At 40.2% G+C, this 25,195-nt stretch overlaps 1 protein-coding gene across 3 annotated transcripts in view; it reads right to left on the bottom strand.

Annotated features, from left to right (window-relative positions):
• The window catches only part of septin8a (septin 8a), a 31,232-nt gene extending 6,046 nt beyond the window's left edge, over positions 1-25,186 (bottom strand). For 2 of the 3 annotated variants that reach the window (XM_015961385.3, XM_054730726.2), the window contains exons 1-9: positions 25,029-25,186; positions 16,632-16,746; positions 16,267-16,462; positions 13,722-13,908; positions 8,167-8,328; positions 7,542-7,638; positions 1,133-1,301; positions 828-960; positions 540-709 (exon numbers count right to left, since the gene is read on the bottom strand). In XM_015961385.3, coding sequence (XP_015816871.1) covers positions 540-709; positions 828-960; positions 1,133-1,301; positions 7,542-7,638; positions 8,167-8,328; positions 13,722-13,908; positions 16,267-16,462; positions 16,632-16,746; positions 25,029-25,058 — 1,259 coding nt within the window. In that variant the 5' untranslated portion in view covers positions 25,059-25,186. The remainder of the gene's footprint in view (positions 1-539; positions 710-827; positions 961-1,132; positions 1,302-7,541; positions 7,639-8,166; positions 8,329-13,721; positions 13,909-16,266; positions 16,463-16,631; positions 16,747-25,028) is intronic. The other variant, XM_070555353.1, reaches the window with a different exon arrangement.
• Between the last annotated feature and the right edge of the window lie 9 nt (positions 25,187-25,195).

Here is a 25,195-nt window from a genome sequence, read left to right as displayed (position 1 = left end):
CCTTTACTACTAGGCAGCCCTGACTAACCTGCAAGACTAAAACCTGCAGAACAACTCATTTGTGGATTGGATTTGAACATTTTGACAACAGTTTTAAATGTTTCCCTTTCCTGGGCTGCATCACTGACCCGAACGCTCACTGCTACCTGGGGAAGAAGAAGAGAGCTAACTGCCTCCTCCCTGGGTATCTGGAATAACTGGAGCGGAAGGAAGGAGTGAAAGCACAGGAAATGTTAGGGAAGTTTCCACACCACATGCCAGGCCTTTATAAAAACTGATCAGTCACCATCAGCACACTCCGTTAAAGGCTCATTAGTGAGACGCTTCGCTGCCGGACATAGCAGAACGCATTCTTCCTTCTAATAAGGAACGGGGTTAAACAGCAAAGCAAGACAGGAAATGAGGAAGAAATCTTAAAAAGATGGTGTTTTAAGACCAAAGGCACACAATGGACGGAAGCCAGCTCCAATCAGAAGGCTCGGGGAAAAGCAGCGTCCTGTTAGGAGACGACGTGAGTGACCGAGGAGGGACTGCCTTACTTTTTCTTGTCCTTGTCTTTCTTGAGGGGCTGAGATAAGGACAGCGTCTCCACTGCCATTTTCTTCCTGTTGAACGCGTTCATCTCCTCCTCCAGGTCTCTCCGCTTCTCCTCCACCTTCCTCTTCTCCTCCTGGTGCATCCGCTTCAGCTGCTCAAACTTCTCATGCAACTGAAAGCCAGGGAGATCAAATTTCTGTTTTCTTGGGCTAATGTTATCAAGTTAATGCAAACAATCTGTTTAGTTCATTTAAAACATCCATAATCACTTAAAATGTATCTAAACTGACCTCTCTCTCCTTTTCTTTAAGCTCTGCTTCAGTTTCTTTTACTTTGTTAACAAACATTTGCCGCATTTCCTCCTCTTTCCGTTGCAGGTCCCCTAAAAACTCTTTCCTCTTGGCCTCATAAGTCTCTTGAAGGCTGAGGAAGAGATGGAGAAGATACACGGACGTGAGTAAAAAACGGACAAAAATAGACAAGTTATTGTTTTAAAATAATAGTCTTATTCCTGCTGCTGACAGCGGAGTGACTTTGTGGTTTCTTGAGTGAGCGAGTGACTTGTCTGCTCTCCGTGCACACGTCCACTCTGTACCTGAAAGGCTGGCTGTCTGGGTCTGTGTCCTTGAAGCCCATCTCCTCCAGCTTGCAGCGCCGGTACAGCTCATAGTGGCGGGCGTGTGTTTGCTCCCTCAGATCTTCCATGTTGACTCTGATCAGCATCTCTCGGAGTTTCACAAAGTCACAGTGGCTCTCGTTCTCAACTGACAGACAAACAAGCGCCGTAATTAGGACAAAGACGAATAGTTCATCCATTCCACGTTCAGTAAAATTCGGATCGTATTTTTGCAAGTTTTCAACTTCAGGGACAAAAAAAAACAACCTTTTTTTTTATTTTCACTTCTAAGTGGGTGTCACGGTTAAATGACTTCATGAAGGAGAGAGGGCAGGATGTGTGTCCTGTCTGACAGACTGCAGCAGGGGACCAGTGCTCATGCCCCAGGCCGCATTCCTATTCTGATGCAACCTTTACTCAGTGCGTCACTCCTCAGTATAACAAAAAAAAAGAACAAAGATTAGCTTGTTAATGTAGAAATTTGCTCTGTAAGCAGTAGGGGTTGTATCAACTAGTCGACTTCACTGCTCTGTAGTGACTTTTTATGCCTGTCATAGAATAGTCGCTGTCACGTGATAATGACCAACAAGATGCAGTCCTCGGAAAAGACAGCAGGTGACGAGCCCCAGCGCGTTGGGAGGCAACGCGCTGTGCCAGAGCGTCGGTATCCGACGTCCGCCGTAAAACGGACATTTGACCAAACTGTGACGTTTACCCTCTTGCAATTTAACCTTCCCCTCAGCCCCATTCTAACCTTAACCAGCTTGCGCATGCAAAGCTCTGATCGTTGACGCGCTCCACACATCTGCGTCCTGAGCACGGCCACAGTAACATTATCAAATCAGATGTCGCCACCTCAAAAACTAATTTAACACGCGATCGTTCATGTCGGCTCATTTCCTTTTATGTTTTCTGTCTTTTATTCTTTTATTTGTTCCTGATGATTTTCGCCGCTGTGGAGCGGGGCGCATCACCTGTTTTGTCCTCTGGTGACGCACCTAACTGATGTGGCCGGCGAGCAGCGCTCACTCCGCTGTTTTTGCGGTCGGTAGATCTTTTAGAGCTGCAGTTCAAAGGTAACTCATAAGGTGAATATATATGAACCCAGGTAGCAGTTTCTCTTTAGGATTGAGAGGAGATGCAGGAAGATAATAAACAGGCAGGACAGAAAAATAGTCAAATAAAAACAAATTAGTTTTTGTACCTGGTGGTTGCAACAAACAGACACCATTGAAGGTAATCAGAAGTGAGGAACAGAAAATGAAATAATTATTTTAATGTTTAGAGCAACAGGAACTCCGAGAGGCTGCAGGCGCATCAGTGAGTTTGCGGCCGCTACGCGGGGGGAGGGGGGAGAGGGCTGAAGCAGAAACTACCGTTGTTAAAAGAAATGTGTTTAACTTTGAAAATGTGGGCGCAATTTTAATTATCAAAAACTCCAACGAACCAACCAAGGAGAATCCACAGAGTTTATGAAACGTCAGACCTCAGCTACACTGAATCTTCTTTGTAAGGAACATTTCTACACCAGTTTTTCTGCTTATTTTCTAAACTTGATGCTTAAAAGGCTTAGATCCAGGATGGAATAGCATCAGCAGATCATCACAAGGAGAAGCGGGTTAAAAAGAGGACTTTTTTATTTTGTAGAGATCAAAAGTTGCTTTCCTACACAAATCAGTAATGTTTTAATGAAACAGAAAAGCTGCTTTCACACACCTTCAATTAGCATGTCCCAAATCACTTCAACATCAGCAATATATAAACATTAGTCGTGATTATGCTAACCGCAGAACAACTCTGCTAACGCTAGGCCATGCTACTGCTAACTCTAGCCAAAGTACTGCCAATACTCGTTCAAGCTACCGCTAACGCTGCCCTGTGATACTGCTAAGCATCCTTGTTGGATGAGAGAAAAACAGCAAAGAATTTTGGAACACACGTGTGACATTTCAGGATGGGCAGGGAATATCCAGACTTTGGAAGAATGCCAAATAGATCCACAAATCACCTACTGAGTTACAGTAGTCGTGTCCAGTATGTACACGATTGCACACTGAGTTCTAACATCTGGCAGCATCATAGAGCCACTGGGGTACACCGGCCAATCAGCATGCAGCTCATTTAATATTCATGTCTTGGCCTAGTGGGCGGGGCAAACCAGTCATTCCATTTTGGAGCTTTGGGCTCCTGGTTCATTTCGAGCCGCAACAAAGTTTCATAAACTGTATAGAGGCTCAAAGATCCGTATCCTGTTGTAAAAAAGATGTTCTAGTACCTTAAGTGCGTGGAACACTCGTTTAATAAATACATTTACAGTGTTCTCTACTATGAATGAAAGCCTTGTAAGTCGTATTCTGGTGAAGAAAAACACTGGTGCACCATTTCCAGGAACTGGAAGTGAGCCACGTCACAGCGGAGATTCAGACGGCAGGATATGGGAGTCTTATTTTCTGATATTTGGACATCTGGCCTCAGATTGGATAACAGCAATGTGACTCCACCACTGACTCAGTTTGCTTTGAAAGACTGATGTTCAAGTTCTTTTTTTAAACACAGCAAAGTTTTTTTTTTACCTTTGCTACCAGTTTCGATTGGAGAAGGAAGTGATGCCGTCAATAGCGGCTAGCTCTGAAGAAGATCGCAGGAGCAATCGAAACTTTTAGCAAAGGTATAAAAAAACTTTCCTGTTTAAAAAATTACTTTAAGTAGTGTTTAAAAAGAACAACACAGAATGAATATACAAAAAATGAAAAAAGATTGACGTTTTATCTCCATAAATAAAAAAATCTGGAGGAGTCCTGCTGTGTGGTGCAGTTGTTAATGCTAACGTGTAGCTTCAACAAGCTGAGACATTCTCTGCCGTTTCCTGGACGCAAAACGACAACAGCCTTCCCTGTCGTGAATCAAGATGGGTGAATGTTAAGTGACAGTGTGACGTAGATCTGTCAGGATGTTCTAATCCTAAAGATTCACCCTCTGTTTGCCATCAGAAGCTAATGCAGGAGATAGGTGTAGGAGACTATTTTCATGTCCAGCCTGCATGAAAAACTCAGTGATAAATTATAATCAGAAAATATATTTTAAAACATTTTTTTCTGTGTTCCTCGCCTTTAAACATCTCTAACGGCAGCAAACAACGAAAATGTGATAGTCAAGGGCCTTCATGGTAAAAGTGGATAAAATATAAATATAATGTTTATCTTCTGATGAATCCAAGTATCAAAAGTAGAAGCCGACCGATATATTAATTTTTTTCTAAATCGGCCGAAATTTTTTTTAAAAGCTGATTAAATAAATAAATAAATCAGGCACCTGTGTGGCCAACTGTTGCCACTACTAGACTGAAGACTGAAGAAAGGACCCAAAGTTCCCCAACATTTTTTTAATGTTTGGAGTTTGTTTTATATTTGAAGTTCAATAAATATTAAGATATTTACTGACTTATTTAATTTATATTGCACACAGTGAGTGTTCAGTGGTCCTTCACAATCAGCGTGCTGCTAAAACGTATACGAATATCGGCCTAAATAATTGGCTTTAGATATCGGCCATCAGCAACAACATTTGTTAAAAATTGGTATAGGCATCAACCTTTAAAAAACCACCATCGGTCGGCCTCTAATCAAAAGTGGCATCCATTTAATCATTTCCCATGTGGCTAAATTCCATGCATCCTCACACCCCCACATCAGATCCAAAACCATTTCCACGTGTCATCCACTTTCTCACACTGCCATGTGTTTTTAGAGCTAAACAAACACAAAAGGAAAAGAATAAATACCGGGGTCTGTTCCATGTCACGGATGTCAGGAAGTTCAGAGATACCAGAGCCAAGAGATCTGGGAGGACGATAAGTACACACTCTGCAACTCCCCTTCAATTACTCCTATTGTCACTGCACAGTCCTTCCTCTGTCTCTTAGTCAAGAAGATGGACATTTTTCATGAGAGGCCACCATAACCCATGCACACAACATCTGGCACGAGCAAACAGTTTCCGTTGACACACACAAACCCTCGTTTCAGCCAAGTGAAAGCTTAAAAACAGACACTTCAGTCCTCTTCCTCCTGTCCTGTTTGTTGAAAGAATGAGGAGCTATGGTTTCTTTTTCTCTCTTTCCTCGCATTAAACCCCATGGAAGGATACTCTTCTCCATTGTTTTACTTGTTACTAAAACTAGGGACAATTTTTTAAATTTAGGTTTGTAAAATGTATATTAAAAGATCTAAAGCTTGCATTGGTAAAAAGTATTCATAGGAAAATGCATAAAAATCACAGTAACAACCGTTTTTTATTTGCTTTTATCCAATATGTCAAATAACTTTTTATGAACAACAAAATTAAATAGATTGAAGTAAAGCTACAAACTCTTTTGGGAGACTCCAGAAGAATCTGTTCCCTTGGGAGAAGCTTCATAAACAGCCAGAGAGAGTCCTCTGAGGGTTGGGGAATGCAAGTGGTCAGTGGATAATGGAGAAGGGAAAAGGGGGGGGGGGGGGGGGGGTCAGCCAGAAAGCAATTGATGGAGGGAGGAAGGACGAGATGATGGGAAGAAGGATAACTTCCCTGTGAGCAGTAATATTCTCACAGCACATTATTGAATTAAGCTGTTTATCACCACTAACAAACACAGGACTGAGCGCTGGGAAGCTAAACTCCCAGGAAAGCTGAAATCTCTGAAGGAAACCAATCAGACCCAATACTGCACACTAACACAAATGATCTACACAATATACAAAAATAAACACAAATCACATGCAGGCTCTGCCTCGCAGCGGCTATCCTAAAAAAATTTATTGTTCCACTTCTCTTTCCTTTGAGCGTCACTGCAGGAAATCACACTTGCAGCTCCAACAGGATGTGTACGAATAAAGTTGCAAACAGCTAATTGCGGAAGTGTTTTGCATTCAGTTGAAAACATTCACACGTGTGTGTGTGTGTGCGTGCGTGCGTGTGTGTGTGTAGCGTGATTTGCTTGTCTGACCCTGAGCTGTGATTTTACGTAAAAAAATACAATTTACATTTTCCATTTGGCTATGCCCTCGTCCCAAAGAGCCCCATGCAATTTTACATGATCGCCACTCATGCCGCTAGCATTAGCATATATATATATATATATATATATATGTAGTAATATATATATATATATGAATACATATATATATATATGAAGTAATAATGCTGAGCGGTGATCACGTAAAACTGCACTTTAAGTGGTGAACACATCTTCAAGACAATAAGGAGCCTAATTCACGCCCGTCTTCTTTCAGACCGTGGGTCCCCAGAAGAAGGAAAAAAATGAACGCATGTCAATGAGGCTAAAAAATATATTTTCTAATCCCATTTGTTATAAGCCATGGATTACATATATGATGTTCATAGATTTTAAAGTCACATTCAGATGCCAAGAAAGTGCTTATTTTTGAACAGGGGAAAAAAAGTGATTTTATTCTGATTTGTAGTCATAGTAATTGCAAATTTTTACAAGCTGATAAATCTCAAAGTATGTGACAGGTGTGGTCGAAACACAGATCATTACTTTTCATCTAAACTGAGGTCCAACATATGTGCAACTCAGGGTTAAAGGCAAAGTGGATTAGAAAATAGCTCTTTTAGCCCCGTTGACTTCTGGGGACCGATGAGCCGACCCTATAGAACCCCTGCATTGCTAATATCCATCCATCCATTTTCAGCCGCTTATCCAGAGTCGGGTTGTGGGAGCAGCAGCCTAAGCCGAGACACCCAGACTTCCCTCTCCCCAGCTACTTGGGCCAGCTCTTCCAGGGGAATCCCAAGGCGATCCATGGCCAGCCGAGAAACATAGTCCCTCCAGCATGTCCTGGGTGTTCCCTTGGGTCTCCTCCCAGTTGGACGTGCCCGGAAAGCCTCACCAGGGTGGCGTCCAGGAGGCATCCTGACCAGATGCCAGAGCCACCTCAACTGGCTCCTCTCGACGTGGAGGGTTGCATTGCCAATATTGCTAATGAACGTGAACACACTACACCAAAGTGCCATCTTTAATGGTGCATTTGACTCAGACCCAAAATACATGGCTGCACAAACCTTGTCGAGAAAATGTAAAATAATTCTCCCACAAAACACCTAATTTATCATGAAAGGTTTACAGTTTTTATGACTTTTTTATAGTCAGAACTATTTAGACGAACAATGCTTTGATTGGTAAGATTGTTTGTCCTGACTTCACCTTTAACTTAAAACAGTGAATGAAATGTTGTCACGAAATCTATGTTTGCCTTTAGACTCTCCATCTGTGTGCTCTGTCGTAGATAATAAAAATAAATTTAAAAAAATACCTGACCCCATAAACAATACATGGTTGTGTATGCTTGTGAAATCAAACACTGACTTTCTTGTGAACAGTCCTTACCTTGCACAACTCCCCAGGGATACTGCCTGGCCCTCACCGTTTTGTTCCCTACTTTGACCTCTTCCACGCTCCCTACAACAGCGAACGGCAGATGGGCCTGCACGGGAAAAGAGGTCACAATTGTTGAAAAGATCAAGCGCTTCTACGGCTTCTGCATCACAATTAATTTGCTTTCTTTGGCCATCACAGCAGAATGGACACATCCACCATGCCTCTGTCGCTCACCGCGCGGAAAACCTCAAAGTTAAGATGGTGAGCTGAAACCAGTTGGCTGAATAAAGCTGAAGGGAACAAGCTGTTGAGAGCGGGCCACTGATGTAACGGACTATAAATAGATCAAAATATTGTAAAAGGAAAATGCCAAGGGAAAATAAATGTGGTGTCATTTGTCACTGGTGCAGTTTTACATGAAAGGGCATGTGCGGTTGTGTCAGATTCCATGAAAAACAACAGATATTTAACCCAAATGTTCTTATTTACTATAATCATCTTGGATCTGCAAACATCTCCTCCGAACAGTTAAAAAAGAATTAACAGATAAAACACTCGAGTGGTAATAGCACGCACGTTGGGGAATAAACTGAAAGTGACGTATCCAAAAACACATTAGGAGGCTAAAACTTACATTCATGGAGGCGTTGATCTCGCTGACAGCTTCATCGTCCGTTGGGAACTGATATATCTGGACGCCGTTGCTCACAAGCTCACTCATTATCTTTATTTTGAATTTATGCAGCTCACTCTTGGAGACCGTGTCCGCTTTGGCGATGATGGGAATGATACTGACCTGAGGAAAGGACGCCAACATAAATACACGTGTTAAAAATGTTCATGTTTAAAGTTCGTGATCTCTCATGATGCTGATGGGATGAAACTTGTCCATCAGGCTTTTTACAAACAGAAATACTTAATGAGCCAAACGTTTTCAGAGCATCACAGACACAAATTCCTCTCGTCACAAAGTCATGAAGAAGATATTCAGTTCAAATCACACCGCTGAAGTCACAGCAACCATCATAAGCACAAATGTCTTCCCGCATTTCCTAATGTCTACTATTCTGCTACAGAACCACGTATAGCAAATTATAGATTACATCTCTCTAGATGACAACAAACATTGACTCGGCTAGATTTGAACGCCAAAAGCTGCAAGATTTTACAAAATACGTGCAATATTATGACGGCAAAGTGGCAGTCAAAGGATACAACAACTAATCCAGCAAAGCTGAACACAGAATGAGTTTAGCCAGAACACGAGGACATTCCTACAACAGAGCGATTGTGAAAACAAACCAGGCTCCATCTACGATCAACAACAGATGTGCAGAAATAAACAAGTTTGCCTGCAATCCTCCATACAGCTGTTTCACCACAATCAGGATGATGAGATGCACTCATCAGTTTCTCAGTGTGCCTGTGAGCAAAAGCCAGAGCTCATTAGGAGTCGAATTACAACCTCATCATACTTTACTGGATCGTTAATCTGCAACTAGCAGTAACTTATCATGTTTTAACTCTTATTTAATAAACTGTGTTCACTAATCACAGTCCAGCGCCCAACATCAGCGTAGTACAGCCACTGAGGCAGATGGAGAGTGTATGGTTGGACGTAGTCAGTCAGATAGCACTGACTCTGTTCATTTCCCACAGCTGGATTTTCCCAGCACCCCCAAAATAGTTCTGTTTGCTGTGAACAATCAGGACCAACAGCTGCAAACATACTAAAACAGCTTCCGTGTAGAATTAATCACAGAAAAAATGTACCCAATCTACAGTTAGCTGTGACTTAACCTTACAGGGGATGTGCAGGTGAAAGGGTCAGCAGACACATGAAAGCTGGTAGAATCTGGGTGATGTCATAGGAAAAACTAACTTCACTAGTTCCCAGTGTGGTTATTTCTGTTGCCTAATTTCAGAGAATCAGGTATTTGACTCAGATTTTCTATGTAAAGTTTGAATGTTCAGCAGATTCAATAAGCATGCCGTCAAGAAGACTGATGGGTCTTGTGCAAACACACTAAATCATCAGGGGAATGCACAGCTGCAGCTCCAAAAGTTAGGATCTGGCGAAAAGGTTTAATCATTTATGCATGTGAGGAGTTGCCAAGGATATTGATTTAAATTACCTCATAAGCCCATGTGAATCCCTCTCATACACACATGTAAACGTCTTATATGCACATGCGAACACCTCTCATGCGCACATGCGAACACCTCTCATATGTACACGTGAAAACCTCCCATACGTACATGTGAAAACCTCTCATATGTACACGTGAAAACCTCCCATACGTACATGTGAAAACCTCTCATATGTACATGTGAAAACCTCCCATGCGCACATGCGAAAACCTCCCATGCGCACATGCGAACACCTCTCATATGTACATGTGAAAACCTCTCATATGTACACGTGAAAACCTCCCATACGTACATGTGAAAACCTCTCATATGTACATGTGAAAACCTCTCATGCGTACATGTGAAAACCTCTCATACGTACATGTGAAAACCTCTCATATGTACACGTGAAAACCTCCCATACGTACATGTGAAAACCTCTCATATGTACATGTGAAAACCTCTCATGCGTGCATGTGAAAACCTCTCATGCGTGCATGTGAAAACCTCTCATATGTACATGTGAAAACCTCTCATATGTACATGTGAAAACCTCTCATACGTACATGTGAAAACCTCTCATACGTACATGTGAAAACCTCTCATACGTACATGTGAAAACCTCTCATACGTACATGTGAAAACCTCTCATACGTACATGTGAAAACCTCTCATACGTACATGTGAAAACCTCTCATATGTACATGTGAAAACCTCTCATACGTACATGTGAAAACCTCTCATATGTGCATGTGAAAACCTCTCATATGTACATGTGAAAACCTCTCATACGTACATGTGAAAACCTCTCATATGTACATGTGAAAACCTCTCATACGTACATGTGAAAACCTCTCATACGTACATGTGAAAACCTCTCATACGTACATGTGAAAACCTCTCATACGTACATGTGAAAACCTCTCATATGTACATGTGAAAACCTCTCATACGTACATGTGAAAACCTCTCATATGTACATGTGAAAACCTCTCATATGTACATGTGAAAACCTCTCATACGTACATGTGAAAACCTCTCATATGTACATGTGAAAACCTCTCATACGTACATGTGAAAACCTCTCATACGTACATGTGAAAACCTCTCATACGTACATGTGAAAACCTCTCATATGTACATGTGAAAACCTCTCATACGTACATGTGAAAACCTCTCATACGTACATGTGAAAACCTCTCATATGTACATGTGAAAACCTCTCATATGTACATGTGAAAACCTCTCATATGTACATGTGAAAACCTCTCATACGTACATGTGAAAACATACATGTAAATCCTTACACGTACATGTAAACACCTCTCATACGCTAATGTGAAATTGTTTCATACGCAAATGTGTAATTGTCATACACACATGAAAACCTTTTAATATGCACATGTGAAAACTTGCAAATGGTAAAACCTCTTATATGCAAATTGAAAACCACATACATGCACGTAATATGCACATGCAAAAATGTCTCATGAACACATGTGAAAACCTCACACACACAAGAAGACCTTTAACACACATATGAAAACCTGTCATACACTTATTTGGTATGTATATATTCACATATGTGAATACAGCTCATAAATACAAACGTTAAAAGCTTCACAACAGGACACATGAAATCAAAAGCCATCATGAACACATGTGAAAAACTCTGGTTTGCCCATGTGCATATAAAAACTTTTTTAAATTTCTTTTTAAATTCTTCAAAAAATATTTTATTTTGAATAATGTTCCTGGTTGCTACTCATTCGTTAGAGATTTATTACACACAGAGTAAAATATCTCAAGCTTTTATTTCTAGTACATGGCTTTGATTAGGCTCCGTGTGCCTAGATATTATTTGATTGTGTCAAGAGACAGCTGATAAGTGCTGTGCCAGGTTTTGATTGTTCTATTGGCTGTTAAACGTTACACTGATACTCTGTGGTAAGAACCATTGACTCACAGTAAGTCCTGAATTTGAATCTCTGCCTTGTCTCTGAAGTGCTTAAAACCATGACTTCACTATATGAGTCCAAAACTACATTTGTATGTGTTGGGTTCAATTGTTTTAAAATATATTGTTGAAACATTTTGCACTGACTTCCTATAATCTCATTACTATTTTGGTTTATTTAAAAATAAATTTGCCTTAAGTGCATGTCCCCATTATAATTAGGATCAGGCAGCATTTGGCAGATATGCAGCCCTGCACTGATAGCTGGCAGAGGTAAGGCAGCAGGTTCTAGGCACAGGATCGCCATCTGTTTTGTTCTGAATTTATTATCAACCAACTGCACAAAGGCTGCCACTGTCATTTCTGCAGCAGCGCTATCAGTAGTCATAACAATGAATCACTGTAGAGGAAGTAAACATGATCTCTGGGAGCGGGAGGCCATGGATCTCCGTGTTCAGCCACTGTGAGAGTTTAGTAAACACAAAAAACTGCACGTTTTTGGTCTTTAAAGCAGCTTTTAGGACCTAACAACCAACATTAGGATCAACTGCATTCTTATCCGTCATCCTTTTATCTTTGTGCTATGCAAACATGAAAAATAATTCTATGATCTCAACTCTTTGAAATACCCACTGTAAGTGTCATAAAAATACTCGTATTTAGTTCCAGAAGTTAAAATATATAAATATTTGTTTGTATTGTAAATCTGTGTTTTATTTTGGAACAAGTGGTATCTTCCTCACCGAATTATCGCGAGATTTGATGTGAGATGTGAGATGAGACTTGTATGTGCATGAAGAAGCACGAAAACCGCTTTGTCTGAGCCATCCGCAGCACCTGTGCTGCCAATTACTCAAGGTAACTTGTTGTGTTTGTGTGTAATATTGTAAATATTTGCTATGTGTAGTATTGTACTTATTTTGTGTGTTAATTTAGAAACAGGAAGACTAGTTGTACTCAATTTGGACCTCCGAAGTGGCACGCGGCCACTAGGCATTTCTTTTTTCTTGCTAAAGCATATATTTATCTTCAAAGAATGAAGTTTTGAAGCTACTGTTTTTCTGTGTGTAGTTTTCACGGCGTTTAATAAACAAGGCAGAAGCGCCTGTCGTCAGGAAGCCGAGCCACTGTGGTCATTTCGGAGTTACACCCACAAACATAATTAAGTATGAATAATATCACGTCTCTTTTGAGAAATACAAATCCAGCTCCCAGTATTAAGTTACAGTTGAAACTTCAAGTAGACGACTTATTGTTTTTTCAGACACGCCCACCGTCCACTTGTTTTTATGAGATTTGGTTTATAATTGTCCGACTGAAGCAACACCAGCGGTTGTGTTTCAAGTGAGCAACACGGAGCTGCAATATGAGAAAACACGGGTCATGTACCAGCCAATAATATGTGTAGTAATACTCACAGGCAAGCAATAAAAAAGCCACAAATCAATTTGTTTCTGAGGGAGACTATTGACTGGGATACAGCGGTGCACTGAGCTGAAAACATGTCAACTGCAAATATATCCAACAGGAGGTGGAAATTAATTTGAAGGATTTGATATAATTGTGTATTGGAAATAAAATAAAATAAGTTTTTTTTCTTATTTATATATTTAACAAAACTAATTTAAATATTCACTTGTAAAAATTAAAGTTATTTTTACACAGGGTGCAAAAATGATGACTTTCATCAAATTAGGGCTGAAGAGTGAAATAATTTTACATATTTTTTCTGGTTTATTTTACTTTTCTTTTTTTTCTCGAAAAACTTTTGAAATAAACTAAATTGATAAACAGCCCACAGAGCTGACGCCAAAGATGGCTTCTTGTACACACACATAATGCAAAATGGACACTTGCATGTTGTTGTTATTCTTTTACAGACAAGAATCCTTAAAGGAGCCGTTTCAGAGAAATTCCCTAAAAAAAAACAGGAGGTCGGATTTCAGCAACATTCATATTTATCACACAACCAGCAACCAGGATCGAGTGTTTTAGCCAGAGGCAAAGTGTGTGTGTGTGTGTGCGTGTGCGTGCGTGCGTGCGTGTGCGTGTGTGTGTGTGTGTGTGTGCGCGCGCGCGCGTGCGTGTATGTGTGTGTGTACCTTGCTGTCTAGTTTCTTCATTGTGACGAGGTCCAGTGATTTGAGGGAGTGTCCCGTTGGAGCGATGAAATAAAGGCAGATGTGGATCCTGGTGTCGTGGTAGTTAAAAAGCGACCGTTTGATCTTCAGCTCTTCTTGCAGATAGTTTTCAAACTGAGTGTCGATGTAGTCAACAATGGGCTTGTAGCTGGGGAGAGAGCCAGAAAAACCGGATTCATTCATTTGGGTCAAAGCAATACGTCGCTCTTCTCAGTCCTGCATTGGTAATGAATGTGAAGGAAAGTAGGAGCTCGTCACTGGGGAAATAAACAGAGACGGTTATGTTTTTTAGTTTGCCACACTGTGATTGGATGCCAGAGTCTCAGCTTCCAGCTGCACACACTAGGTCTGTGTGATATTTGGGTTCATCTTACTAACGTTTGGTTAAAACTAATCACAGAACAGCAAACAAACAAAAACATTCAGTTCTCTCAGGAGTTAAAACAGTTCAGACTTCAGATTTAATTTTTTTTAATAAACAAAGAAAAATAATAAAACATGAATGGAAAAAGTAAATAAAAAAAACTGGCACATGCTGCAGATTTTCATAAAGATTAGTTTGCTAAAAACAATCCAAACAACAAGAGTCTCATCAGGATCACTGCAATGGAAACAATACCCTTAAGAGATTAAATGGATATAATTATTCCTTTAATCATACCTCAGTTGTTACAATGCCTATCTTTCTATTTAAATCTAGTTTTTGGGGACAAAATACAAGTTTGCATATCACTAAAACTCAGATGAGTCAAACATCTGGTCTATTTTCTCAGTTAGCACCATGTTTACAGTCACCTTCACATCTATCTTCAATCTTCTCTGAGGAATGCACAGACTGACCCTTTGAAGCTCCCTCAGAGCGCTTTTCAGCCTGATGCAGACCCCGTCCTTCAGCATGTTGGCTTTTATGCCCCAAAGAGAGCGTGAGACTGCAGCTTGCTGGCCGCGACACAACAAGTACTCGTCATTCCACAGCTGGATGTTTTTAAACAAGCAGCTTCCTCTTTTACTTTCTCCCACTTCAACTCTACAGGGACGTGAAAAAATGCGATGAATTCTAAAGTGGTTTAGTTTGTCTCTCTTGTGTGTGTCCATCAGGACGATGTCATTTTGGGAAGAGGAAGCGCTGATTGGATGAAGACTGACTGAAATTAACATTTAACTACTCATGACTGAAAAGTGGAGGCACAATCTGTGAAATTACCCCAAACTTTCAAATAAATTTCCTACTGCTTAAAGCAGCAATCGGGAGTTTCTTTCAAGAATTATGGGTGATGTTAGCAAAACAAACATCATACTTAATTATGATAATTGTAAAACAATGTGTGTTTGCTCTGCTGGCTAACTAGAAGCGTGCGTTTATGACTGAGAGGCGTTGCTACCAGCCCTAATCACGGAAGCGTGTAGAGGGGCTTGAAAGTGCAATACATTTTTCTGCCTCTAGATGGTGCCCTCTGAGCAGAAACTCCAGGGGCCTCATTTATCAAACGTTCGTATAAACTGTCCTATATTCCCTCCTACAACCGAAATTTAGAATGTGTGTACGAACAGTCGAAAGACTGATTATGAAACATGCGTACGCACGTTCCTCCGCAATTGTCTGAATATAAATCCCACCTGTGCGTACCCAGGTGCTCGTGTCCGTTCACTGTCATTTACATACAGAAATGCCCTCAATTAACGATATTTGGTCATGCTACATCCTCAGCACGTGAGGATTCCCTGTTTTTTTTTTTTAATAAAAAAAATAAAGGAAAACTTTACTGAAAGCAAGATTGAAACACTGGCTGCCAAAGCGCTAAAGAACTAAACAGGTTGCAGAGGTTACAAACGCGGTCGGGACAGAGGAGAGGTTCCCGTCAGAAATAAATAAAAATGAATCTGATAAATCGTAGACTAACGGGTTGTTAAGGAGCAGCTCTGTGTGGAGTTAGTTTCATTTGGAAATGTTTTCCGAGCGCAGCCTCGGCCTCTCCTGAGCTGGGGAGCAGAGGAGGTTCTGGGGGGTTCTCGTAGTTGTAAAAGAAAATATGAACTGGAATCGGATTGTGCGGTTTATCTGTTGTTCCACAAAGGGTCCCACATCTGAGCATAGCAGAAGGATTTCCTTTGAGATCAGAGCGCTCTGGTAAATCCTCCAATAGCACAGAACAGCCGTGATATAATGCCAGATTACTGTCGGTCACTGGTGTCTTTTGTTGGTTATAGCACCAATTATGCGAAAAGCCGTTTTTCCATGGACATAACTACATACTGGATAAATAAAATGTGTGGACGAGAAACACATTTGGATGACATTTGGTATTGTGCTTCCCCGTTCTGCCACTAGGTGCTGTGCGTACACTCGGTCAGAGATGTTCGTAAATATAGGAACGTTTCTACACACAAGCACAAAATGATTGATACCACACAATGAGTAGAATTGTTCCTACGCCCAACATACGCACAGATCTGTGCGTAAGTGCGTTTGATAAAGGAGGCCACAGATTTCTGGTTTAAAACTCACCTATCCTCTTTGTTGATCTGGTCACCGAAGCCAACCGTGTCGACAATGGTGAGTTTGAGGTGGACGTTGCTTTCTTGGAGGTCGTACGTTCGCGGCCGCAAATACACACCGTTCTGGTAATGGCTTGCCTCTTCATTCTCAAACATTGTGTTGAAAAGTGTGTTCATTAGCGTTGACTTTCCAATGCCTGTTTCTCCTGTAAATGGAGAGAAGCAACAACATAAATAAATAAATAAATAAATAAAAGAGGTAAACTAGTCCATCACCAGGAAGCAATTCAGCCATTTCCATCATCACTTATTTTTACGGAAACTATCACGATCAATATAAAATAAATATGGCATTTCCCACCATTTGTGACTCACCTACACACAGAATGTTGAAGCAGAAACCCTGTGTGACCGATTTACTGACCAGCTGGTCAGGAAGGCTGTCAAATCCAACATGGCCACCCAAGCTGAGGTTGCGCTTCTCTTCATTCTGAGACCAGAGACAAAACATTAGAAATCTGGAGCAGGTGAGGAGGGAAACACAGTTAAGGCTTTACTCAGTAAATTCACACTCCTGTGCAAGTAAACATCAAAGAGCCTCTGTCTGATCTGTAGATGTAACGGCCATCAGCTACAGGCTTCATGATATTCCAGAGCATTCAGTCAGGATGAGCTTAAAGAATAATCTAGCGTAGAGGAAGAGAGAAAATCAGATGGATGCAACCATGGACTTTTAAAAAATAACTTAATGCACGCAGAATGCAGGAAGTTAAACTCAGCTATACAGACAAGACAAGATTGTCACCACAATAGTGAAGAAATTCTGGAAAATGCTTTAAACAAAAGTGGATTTCAGAGAACTACATGCACAAAACAAACCTAAAGCTAGCAGATAAAAGCCCCACTATCCTCGTCTAGGCCACAGCAGTTAGAGAGAGAGGAGACAGCACCTTGGTATGAGCGCAGAAAGAGATTTCATCTGGCTCAACCACATTGGACTGCATACTTGGAAGGCTGATGTCACAAGCAGCCTAGGAGCTGAGAGGTGGAGACGGTCTAAATGTACTAAACCGGATCCAAGTCCACCAAAAAACATTGAGAAAGGTGTGAATGACAGCTGGGTTTTTAGGAAAAAGAGGAATGGGACTTCATAAGTCTGGGAAGAAGTGACAAATCCACCATGAACTGAGTCTTTTTTTAAAGATTCTCTGACTCAAAATTCTGATTTCCTGTTTGTGGCGATCTAAAAGGAATGAGAAAAAGGCCATCATCTCTGGTGTTTACAGTACACTCACAGCTCGGCCAACAGCATTAAGCTTGCTGACTGAAGTATGCAGAGATACTTGGATTCCTGAAGGAGGAGGGCGTGTGTGCCTGAAAGAAAGCCAATGCAGCGACTAGCTCTTTGGGGGAGGGTTTAAATGAGGGAAAAGCTTCATCTCACTTAGACGTTTATAAAGACTGGCACAAAACGTCACATGAAACGCAATAAAACTCAACAACAATTAGCATTAAAAGTGAGTTCTAGAAGAAAAGTACCAATCAAAAATTAAATGTTTTTTTAAGTTACCATTTAGATCAAATTTCCCCGTTTATATAGGATAACATTTCTCAGTTGACTTATAAATTTGACATGTCGAAGCTAAAAAGAAACTAAAAATCTGCCTTTACTTGACCTAAAAACATCAAATCAGATAGGAGCTGTCTGAGGAACTATGAAGCTCCAGCTGGTCAACTGATTCTTCCTCATTTGGAGAAAAGAAAAGCAGAGAAGTGGAACGAAAAACAACAGGAATAAGAAGCTTCTGGTTAACTGTGATGAGACGGCAACTCCCAGGCCAACAGGAAGTGGATGCCCCAAACTAACAATCACTTTTCCATCAGCTGTGGACACAACCTCCCCTCCCCTCCACCCATCCTTTCATCCTCTCTTCTGCTCATCTCACCTTCTGGTCCAGATGTATGATTCCTCTCTGTCATGTTTTTGCTAAATTTCTGCCTCACTGAGCCACCAACACTGTAATTTTTGCTTATATATGACTAAATTCAACAAGTTTGCATCAGACAAAGAAAACACTTAATTTGCTTCCTGCTCTGAGACACAATCTGCTAAAGGGTGTAGACCAGAGCTATTCAAGTTCAGGCCTGGAGGGCCGGTAACCAGCGAGTTTTAGTGGTTTCTCTGGTCTAACACACTAGATTAAGTGGTTGAGTCACATGTGCAGCAGGTCATCAGGCTCTGCAGAAGCCTGGTGATCACCTGCTGATTGAAATCAGGTGTGTTGAAGCAGGGTTAAAACTAAAACGTGCTGGATACCGGCCCTCGAGGCCCGCAATTGAATAACCCTGGTGTAAATGTTCACAATAGGGTTGTGTATTTGGCAAGAATCTGGTGATACGATATCACAATACAGGAAAGACGACACGATACTAAAAGCCAGACGATATTTGCAATGAATTTAATTGGAAAGCTCAGGCCAGCCACTTCCAAGACAAATTCAGAATAATTACAAGGTCTCGTTCCATCAGTATGAAGGCGGTAAAAAGTGCTGCCCACTAGCTGTGGGAGTTTGAATTGCACCACACAAAAGAAATACAGTACAGCTTTGCATGTAAATTCTCATTTAAAGTCGACAACACTACTTCTTAATATTGATTCAGTATCATAACACAAAATATTGCGATATTTAAGTCCATCAATATTGGAAGCTAAAACTAAACTTAGCAGCAATACATGGAGATACGGGACCCGCCATACAAGCTGGTTTACGAATAATTTTATTATTATTTTTGCCAAAAATATATGTAAACAAAAAAGACTGACATCATAACTGCTTCAAGTTTTTTTAAACATCAGATATTAATATACATACATGTAAAACTGTAAAACATTCCCCTTTTGTTCATCGTTATTACAAAAACAAAAACCTTCTACTCGACCCACAGTGAGTCTTAAGCTGGAAATATACTTGCTGGCTGCTGCCGCCTACGTGTGATTAAAATGGCTGTCTGTTGTAACTTGCACTGATTTGAAGCGTAATTTGTGCACGCATGCATTTTTATTATCCTTGGAATTTGGAAAGCCTTGTCACTTACCTGTGGCATGATTGGCTTTGAATTGCGTACTCTGAAGGATGTAGCCCCTGGATTCGAACACTAATAAACAATAAAAAGTCTCAATTTGAATTTTCTAATAAAAAATGCTTGGACAAAGCCATCTTGGTGTGTCGCAAGCTAAGAATGTGCAGATGTCAGTTTGTGGGCTTACTGACAAAGTGCTGAAATGAATTTGGAATTTGTGAGAAGACCGCATGTCAACCACAGTGACCAACCAAAACTCATACTCGGAAGGTTTTGGCTCGTGCTTCCTGTCAAACCACTAGTTAGTTAGTTAAAAAATGTATTTCCTTTCAAAGTGTCAACATTTTCCATAACTCCATTATTATATTCAGAACAAAGATTCGTCAGCCCTAACCACACCTACAGGTTGAAGATTGATGCACTATCCTTTTCGTGAAGCCACTTGTGCTGGCAGTGACGTTGTGATGGCAAAAATGTTGACGGTTAGGATTTGTCAGCCATTAGAAACTCACAGGCACAAAGGGTTTGAAGCTAGTTTCTAGTTTTTAACAATCTAATTGAACACGCTCACTCCTCTGCGTGTTTCCACATTCATGTCATGTTCAGCCTCATCGTCACTCATCTTATCTCCAACGGGAAAGAGACAAAACAAAAAAAAAAGTGAGTGAGACAGACGAGAGGAGACAGGAAGCATTTAAAGAGGCAGAGGCGCACTGAGCTTTTGGAAAACATGAAGTGTTCTTCTGAAAACCGATGAAACGACAAAAGTTTTAAAAAATACTCTTAATGTTACAGGGTATCTGCAGGTTTAAAGGAGCCAAATTTAAGACTTTTTAAGACCTTTTTTAAGGCCACTTTGACCAAATTTAAGCTATTTTTAAAATTAAATTTAAGCTATAATTTCCAGCTATTGCCTGGAAACGGTGCTAACCACGTTGCGAACGTGGGATTAACCATCCAGTTACCATTAAACTTGCACTTCCCCATGGCGCAAGCTCCCACTAGCTTAACCAGCTAATGTGCTCATCTACAAATAGCCCCCTTTCACAACCAACTGAACGTGTACGGTTCCGCTTACGCCAACATCGTACACAAAAAATTCAGAACACTAGAAATTCACGAAAATTTTATAGAAATGAAATAATCTTGTTTATTTGGTCTTTGGTCATTTAAGACCTTTGGAAACTGGATTTAAGGATTATGTCATTTTTAAGGATTTTCAAGGCCTTAAATTTTGAAAAGCAAATTTAAGACTTTTTAAGACTTTTTAAGGACCCGCGGATACCCTGTGTTAAACCAGATTGACTTTACTTTTATTATACATTCAAATAATAAATCTAGATCTATGAGTACATAATGTCACAGAATGCTGTTGTTAAACCAATAATAAAAAGAAGAATATGGAGTTCTATTCAAAACCATGTTACCTTGTGTTTGTTGAATATAGGCAGCTTGGGGTGTCTACTGTAACGTACTAAAGAATCTGTGCCATCTCTGACCTGCTTTCCTGCATAAATTAGTAATATAATGACCAAGGAGAAACGGTTAAGTCTTAGAAAAGCTGGTTTACACCTTAATAAGCTTAGACATACCAGATGCCGCCTCAGCTTCGCAGCAAATTGGTGGCATTGTTTTATAAAAGCAGCTTTTAATGTTTGCTGTAAGGTTATGACTGACTTCATTAATTTGTTTAAAAAGTGCTGCATTTCACTGAATGTCCTTGTTACCAACCAGCATTTAGTTTTTGTTTCTTAAGCAAAGTGCCTTTTTTCCTTATTTTCTACAAGCTGAAGTTCAATAAAAGTTGTTGAATTAGCCATTATCTTCATCGGCTTTATTTTTAGACCGCACATGCCACTTAGAGAGACAACGGTTAGTTAGAAGCTAATGATGGTTATTAGGAATGTAAGAAAAGATTGATATGGCAATATATCGCAATTTTTTTCCTGTGATATTATATCAATATTCAAAAGCCATGTATCGAATTTTTGGAAGAATTTACAAGCAATCATTTGTGTATTTTCTTTTCTTTTGCTGCAATTTCAACGCCGACCACTAGTTAACAGCAGTGTGCAATGGGTTTTGTTTCCACCACTGAAATATAAATCCCTCTATAATGGTTCAGATACCTCATGTTAAACATGTTACATATCAGTTTGGACTGTTTATTGAATTTTCCTACAATAATTTCAGTCTAAAAAAATCGTTATTTTCGTCTGGCTGAATGTATCGCAATCTATTGTGATAAATGGTCTCCCTTGTAATTGTGATACGTATTGTATCACCAGAATTTCACCAATACATATTCCTAATGGTTATATTAGAGTAGCTGCATGTTGGTACTATAAACTACAATTTACATATGATTTGATTAGTTCACTAATCGCCAAAATAACTGGGTATTAATTGACTATCACAATAACCGTTTATGGTTGCCCTGGAACACATGTAGCATTCCAGCATGTGCTGGGAATGTCCAGACATTGAATGAATACCGAAATGATCCACAGCTTCCCTCGAGTTATCTGTAGGGATGTCCTGTTCTGATATCGGAAGAAATTTGATGTCGGCCCAAAAACACTGTATCGGATTATATCGGACGGCATCAAAAATATCCAATATAAACAGTTTCTTAAGGTTCACATTATTGCAACCAATGGCTACAAACGTTTCATTTTTTTCCACACTTACTGTCATTGGCTCTTGTTCTCCGATTGTCAAGCTTTTCATACATTCCACACTACAAAATAGGTTAAAGTATGTATGATTTGTGCTGATATCGTATCAGATTAATATCGCTATCGGTCAATACTGAAGGCTGCAATATCGGTATCGCATCGGAAGTGAAAAAGTTGTATCGGGACATCTCTAGTTATCTGGATACTGTACATGGCTCTACACAGTTGCTAGCCTCAGGCAGCATCATAGAGCCACTCGGATAAACTGGCCAGTCAGCACACAGCTCTTTTAATATTCATGGCATGGATGAGTGGGTGGGGTAAACCAGTCTTTCCATTGTAGGGCTTTATTATGAGGTTGTATTTGGCCATTAATTAGGGCTCTTGAGTCATTTTGAGCCCAACAAAGTTGATCATGTTACACTGAGGCTGAAACAAAGGTTTCCAATTTAAAAAATAAGTTGTTCTGGAATCCCTTTAATTGTACCGCACAAAATATAAAATTTGGAACCTACCTGATAAGGGGGAAATGCTTCCATTGTTTTAGCTGCAGTAAATTACCATTCAAGTTGTTTTTAGAAAAATTTAGGAAAGACAAGCAATATTCAGATATGCCCACTATTTTACTACCCAGGCAAACACTAAACTATCAATAATATATAATGCAGCTCAACGGCAAAAACAGCTTTTTAAAAAGAATCCACTGTTACGAGGTTATGAAATAGTATCGAGCCTCCAAGCTATCCAACAGCTGATGAGAGTGATGTCATTTAATATTTAACATTCAGACATGCATTTTCCCAGGAAAGCAAGTAAAATAAAAAAAATCTAATTTCACACGGGGTATCTGAGCATTTTGTTCTTGCTAACGTTATTCTGAGAGGTATTTAATGCTCAGTGAATCTTTTTTAATATACATGCTGATGCTTAGATGGATTTGACTCATCACCACAGACGCTGCAGCTTGACTGTCATTATCCATCCATGTTACAGGGTTGACAAGCTAGCCTTAAGGCAGCTCTGGATTGTATGTTCTTTATGTAGCTAATGACACGACACGGAACAGTCAGTAACATGATCCACAATCTGCCCAAGGCTTTTCCCACTAAAACTAGGATTTATATAAAACTCAGAGTTATTTTTCTTTACATCTCTAAATAAACATACTATAGTGTCTTTAATCCCTGCTTTTTGGTTCGAAGCACTCTACGAAGCTGATTTAATTTTATGCATGCAGGACTCAAGGGACAAACCATGTACGTTGGAGTCAGCAAGCACCATTGAAGGCCATTTCGTTTCACAACAATTTAAATAAGAGTTATTTTATGGAAGAATATGATGTGAGCAAACTGAAAACAATAACACTTATTAGGCTATCTCATTGATTGCCTTGTGTGTATCTGGCCTAGAAAGTCGTCCCAATGCAGCCTCCAGACACGATCGATGTGAGCCAACGGTCCAACTGATCTCCACTGAAAGCTGCACGTAATTAAAAGCTTCATAAAAACATCCAAGGGAGCATGTTTGTTTATCGGGATCTCACTCACTTCAGAAAGTTAGATAGGAAGCCAGGCAGCTGTATTGCTGCTAACACTGGCCCGTTTCACTGCATTCTCAGCATTTTTTCTCAGGAATCAATCCTCTCATTCTGTATTCCAAAGAGACACTTTAGTTAAATCCAGATTTTGGACCCAATCCTAAATTAGGAGTGCTAAGAGTGCAAAATCAGCTGGATCCTCTGTTTTGGATCCTTTCCTTTCTTTAACAGCGTGTTGCACTAATAAGTAGTAGGAGTGGCACGGACTACGTTCTTAATCTCTTTATCCCTGGATCTCTATGCTGCCTACTGTCCAAATTCAGGGACCTTTTCGAGCATGGAACTGGCAAAATGTTCATCTTCCTCTTTAAATCCCCTCCAACATGTATGGGTTGCTGCACTACTAAAATATGACCCACATTTTCTTTTTTAGGGGGTATTAATACCATGCACACAAAACCTTTTGCTGTCCCACCGAACTGATCCTGCAAGATCAAACCTGACTGACAACATGGTTTCTCACTGAACAAATAATAGTTGGATTCCACTTAAATCTGATCATTTGCCCAGCCTAACGCTGTCATCATCTATGAAGGAAGGATGAGCATCTGGCTGTTAATTACTCTTACGTGTAATGTAACACGTTGAGTCAATGCGGGGGAACCAAATGTGTAGTTTTATGCCCCTAAATTTAAAAATGCAACATGATTCTACTATCAGATGGGTATGTGGAAGTGTGTAGGGTTTGGTACAAGCAGATTATGATCTAATCCAGATTAAATGTAATAATCAAAAAGTAAGCAACTGTAAAAAGGTGTAATCTCATTATCTGTCAATAGTTATCAATAATTTTGGCTTAATATAAGACTGAAAGAAGTTCAAAGGCATTTCAAAACAAATTTCGCAATAACTGACAGTTTATTAAATTGTGATTTGTGACTTTTTTTACCTTGAAAAACTAAAACGTGTCCTTCTGGAACTGCTAGAACACAATTTTCTTGTTTGTATTTCGCAGGAAAATCCAACAATATTACAGTATATTAAAACAAAACCCCTCGAATGGATTTCAGGTGCATTTATAGAACAAAACGGGGAGTTTAAAGGAATTATTCCTCACATTATCAAAGCTAGTACTTCCATCTGCTAGCAAAACAAATATGACAGCGTAATTACTCTGGTTGCGTTAGCGCTACGCGTACGAGCAGCCACACTTGAGTGGATAGACGCATTTGAATTATTAAATGTTACAAGGCACGACTGGTTTGTCTAAAATAAATATAAATTATTCCCACCGTGTTTTCAAAGCCCACATAGCTTCAGGAGGAGGGGGTGGGAGGCTTTACTACACACCCGCACGACAGCTAACACACAAACGCACATTGCACACTAGAAATCTTGAAGCTGCACTTTCATATCTTTACTGTAATCAGTTCCAAAACACGGAACCAACAAAGATGAAATGTGTCGTTTGCTTACCGAAAACACGTCAACGTCCGTGGCAGCCATGGTGGGGAATGTATGGTTTCGGCGTGCTGGGCAGAGGCGAAAGGGAACAGCCCTCGACTCTCCGTGCAAGCCTGCTAAACTACTGAGGTGAGCCGATAGAGACGGGAAGAGGGAGCCACAAGGCGGAGAGGAGCTAG

Source organism: Nothobranchius furzeri, chromosome 10, assembly GCF_043380555.1.
Source record: "Nothobranchius furzeri strain GRZ-AD chromosome 10, NfurGRZ-RIMD1, whole genome shotgun sequence".
NCBI lineage: Eukaryota > Metazoa > Chordata > Actinopteri > Cyprinodontiformes > Nothobranchiidae > Nothobranchius > Nothobranchius furzeri.
This window is presented reverse-complemented; position numbering and strand designations above follow the sequence as displayed.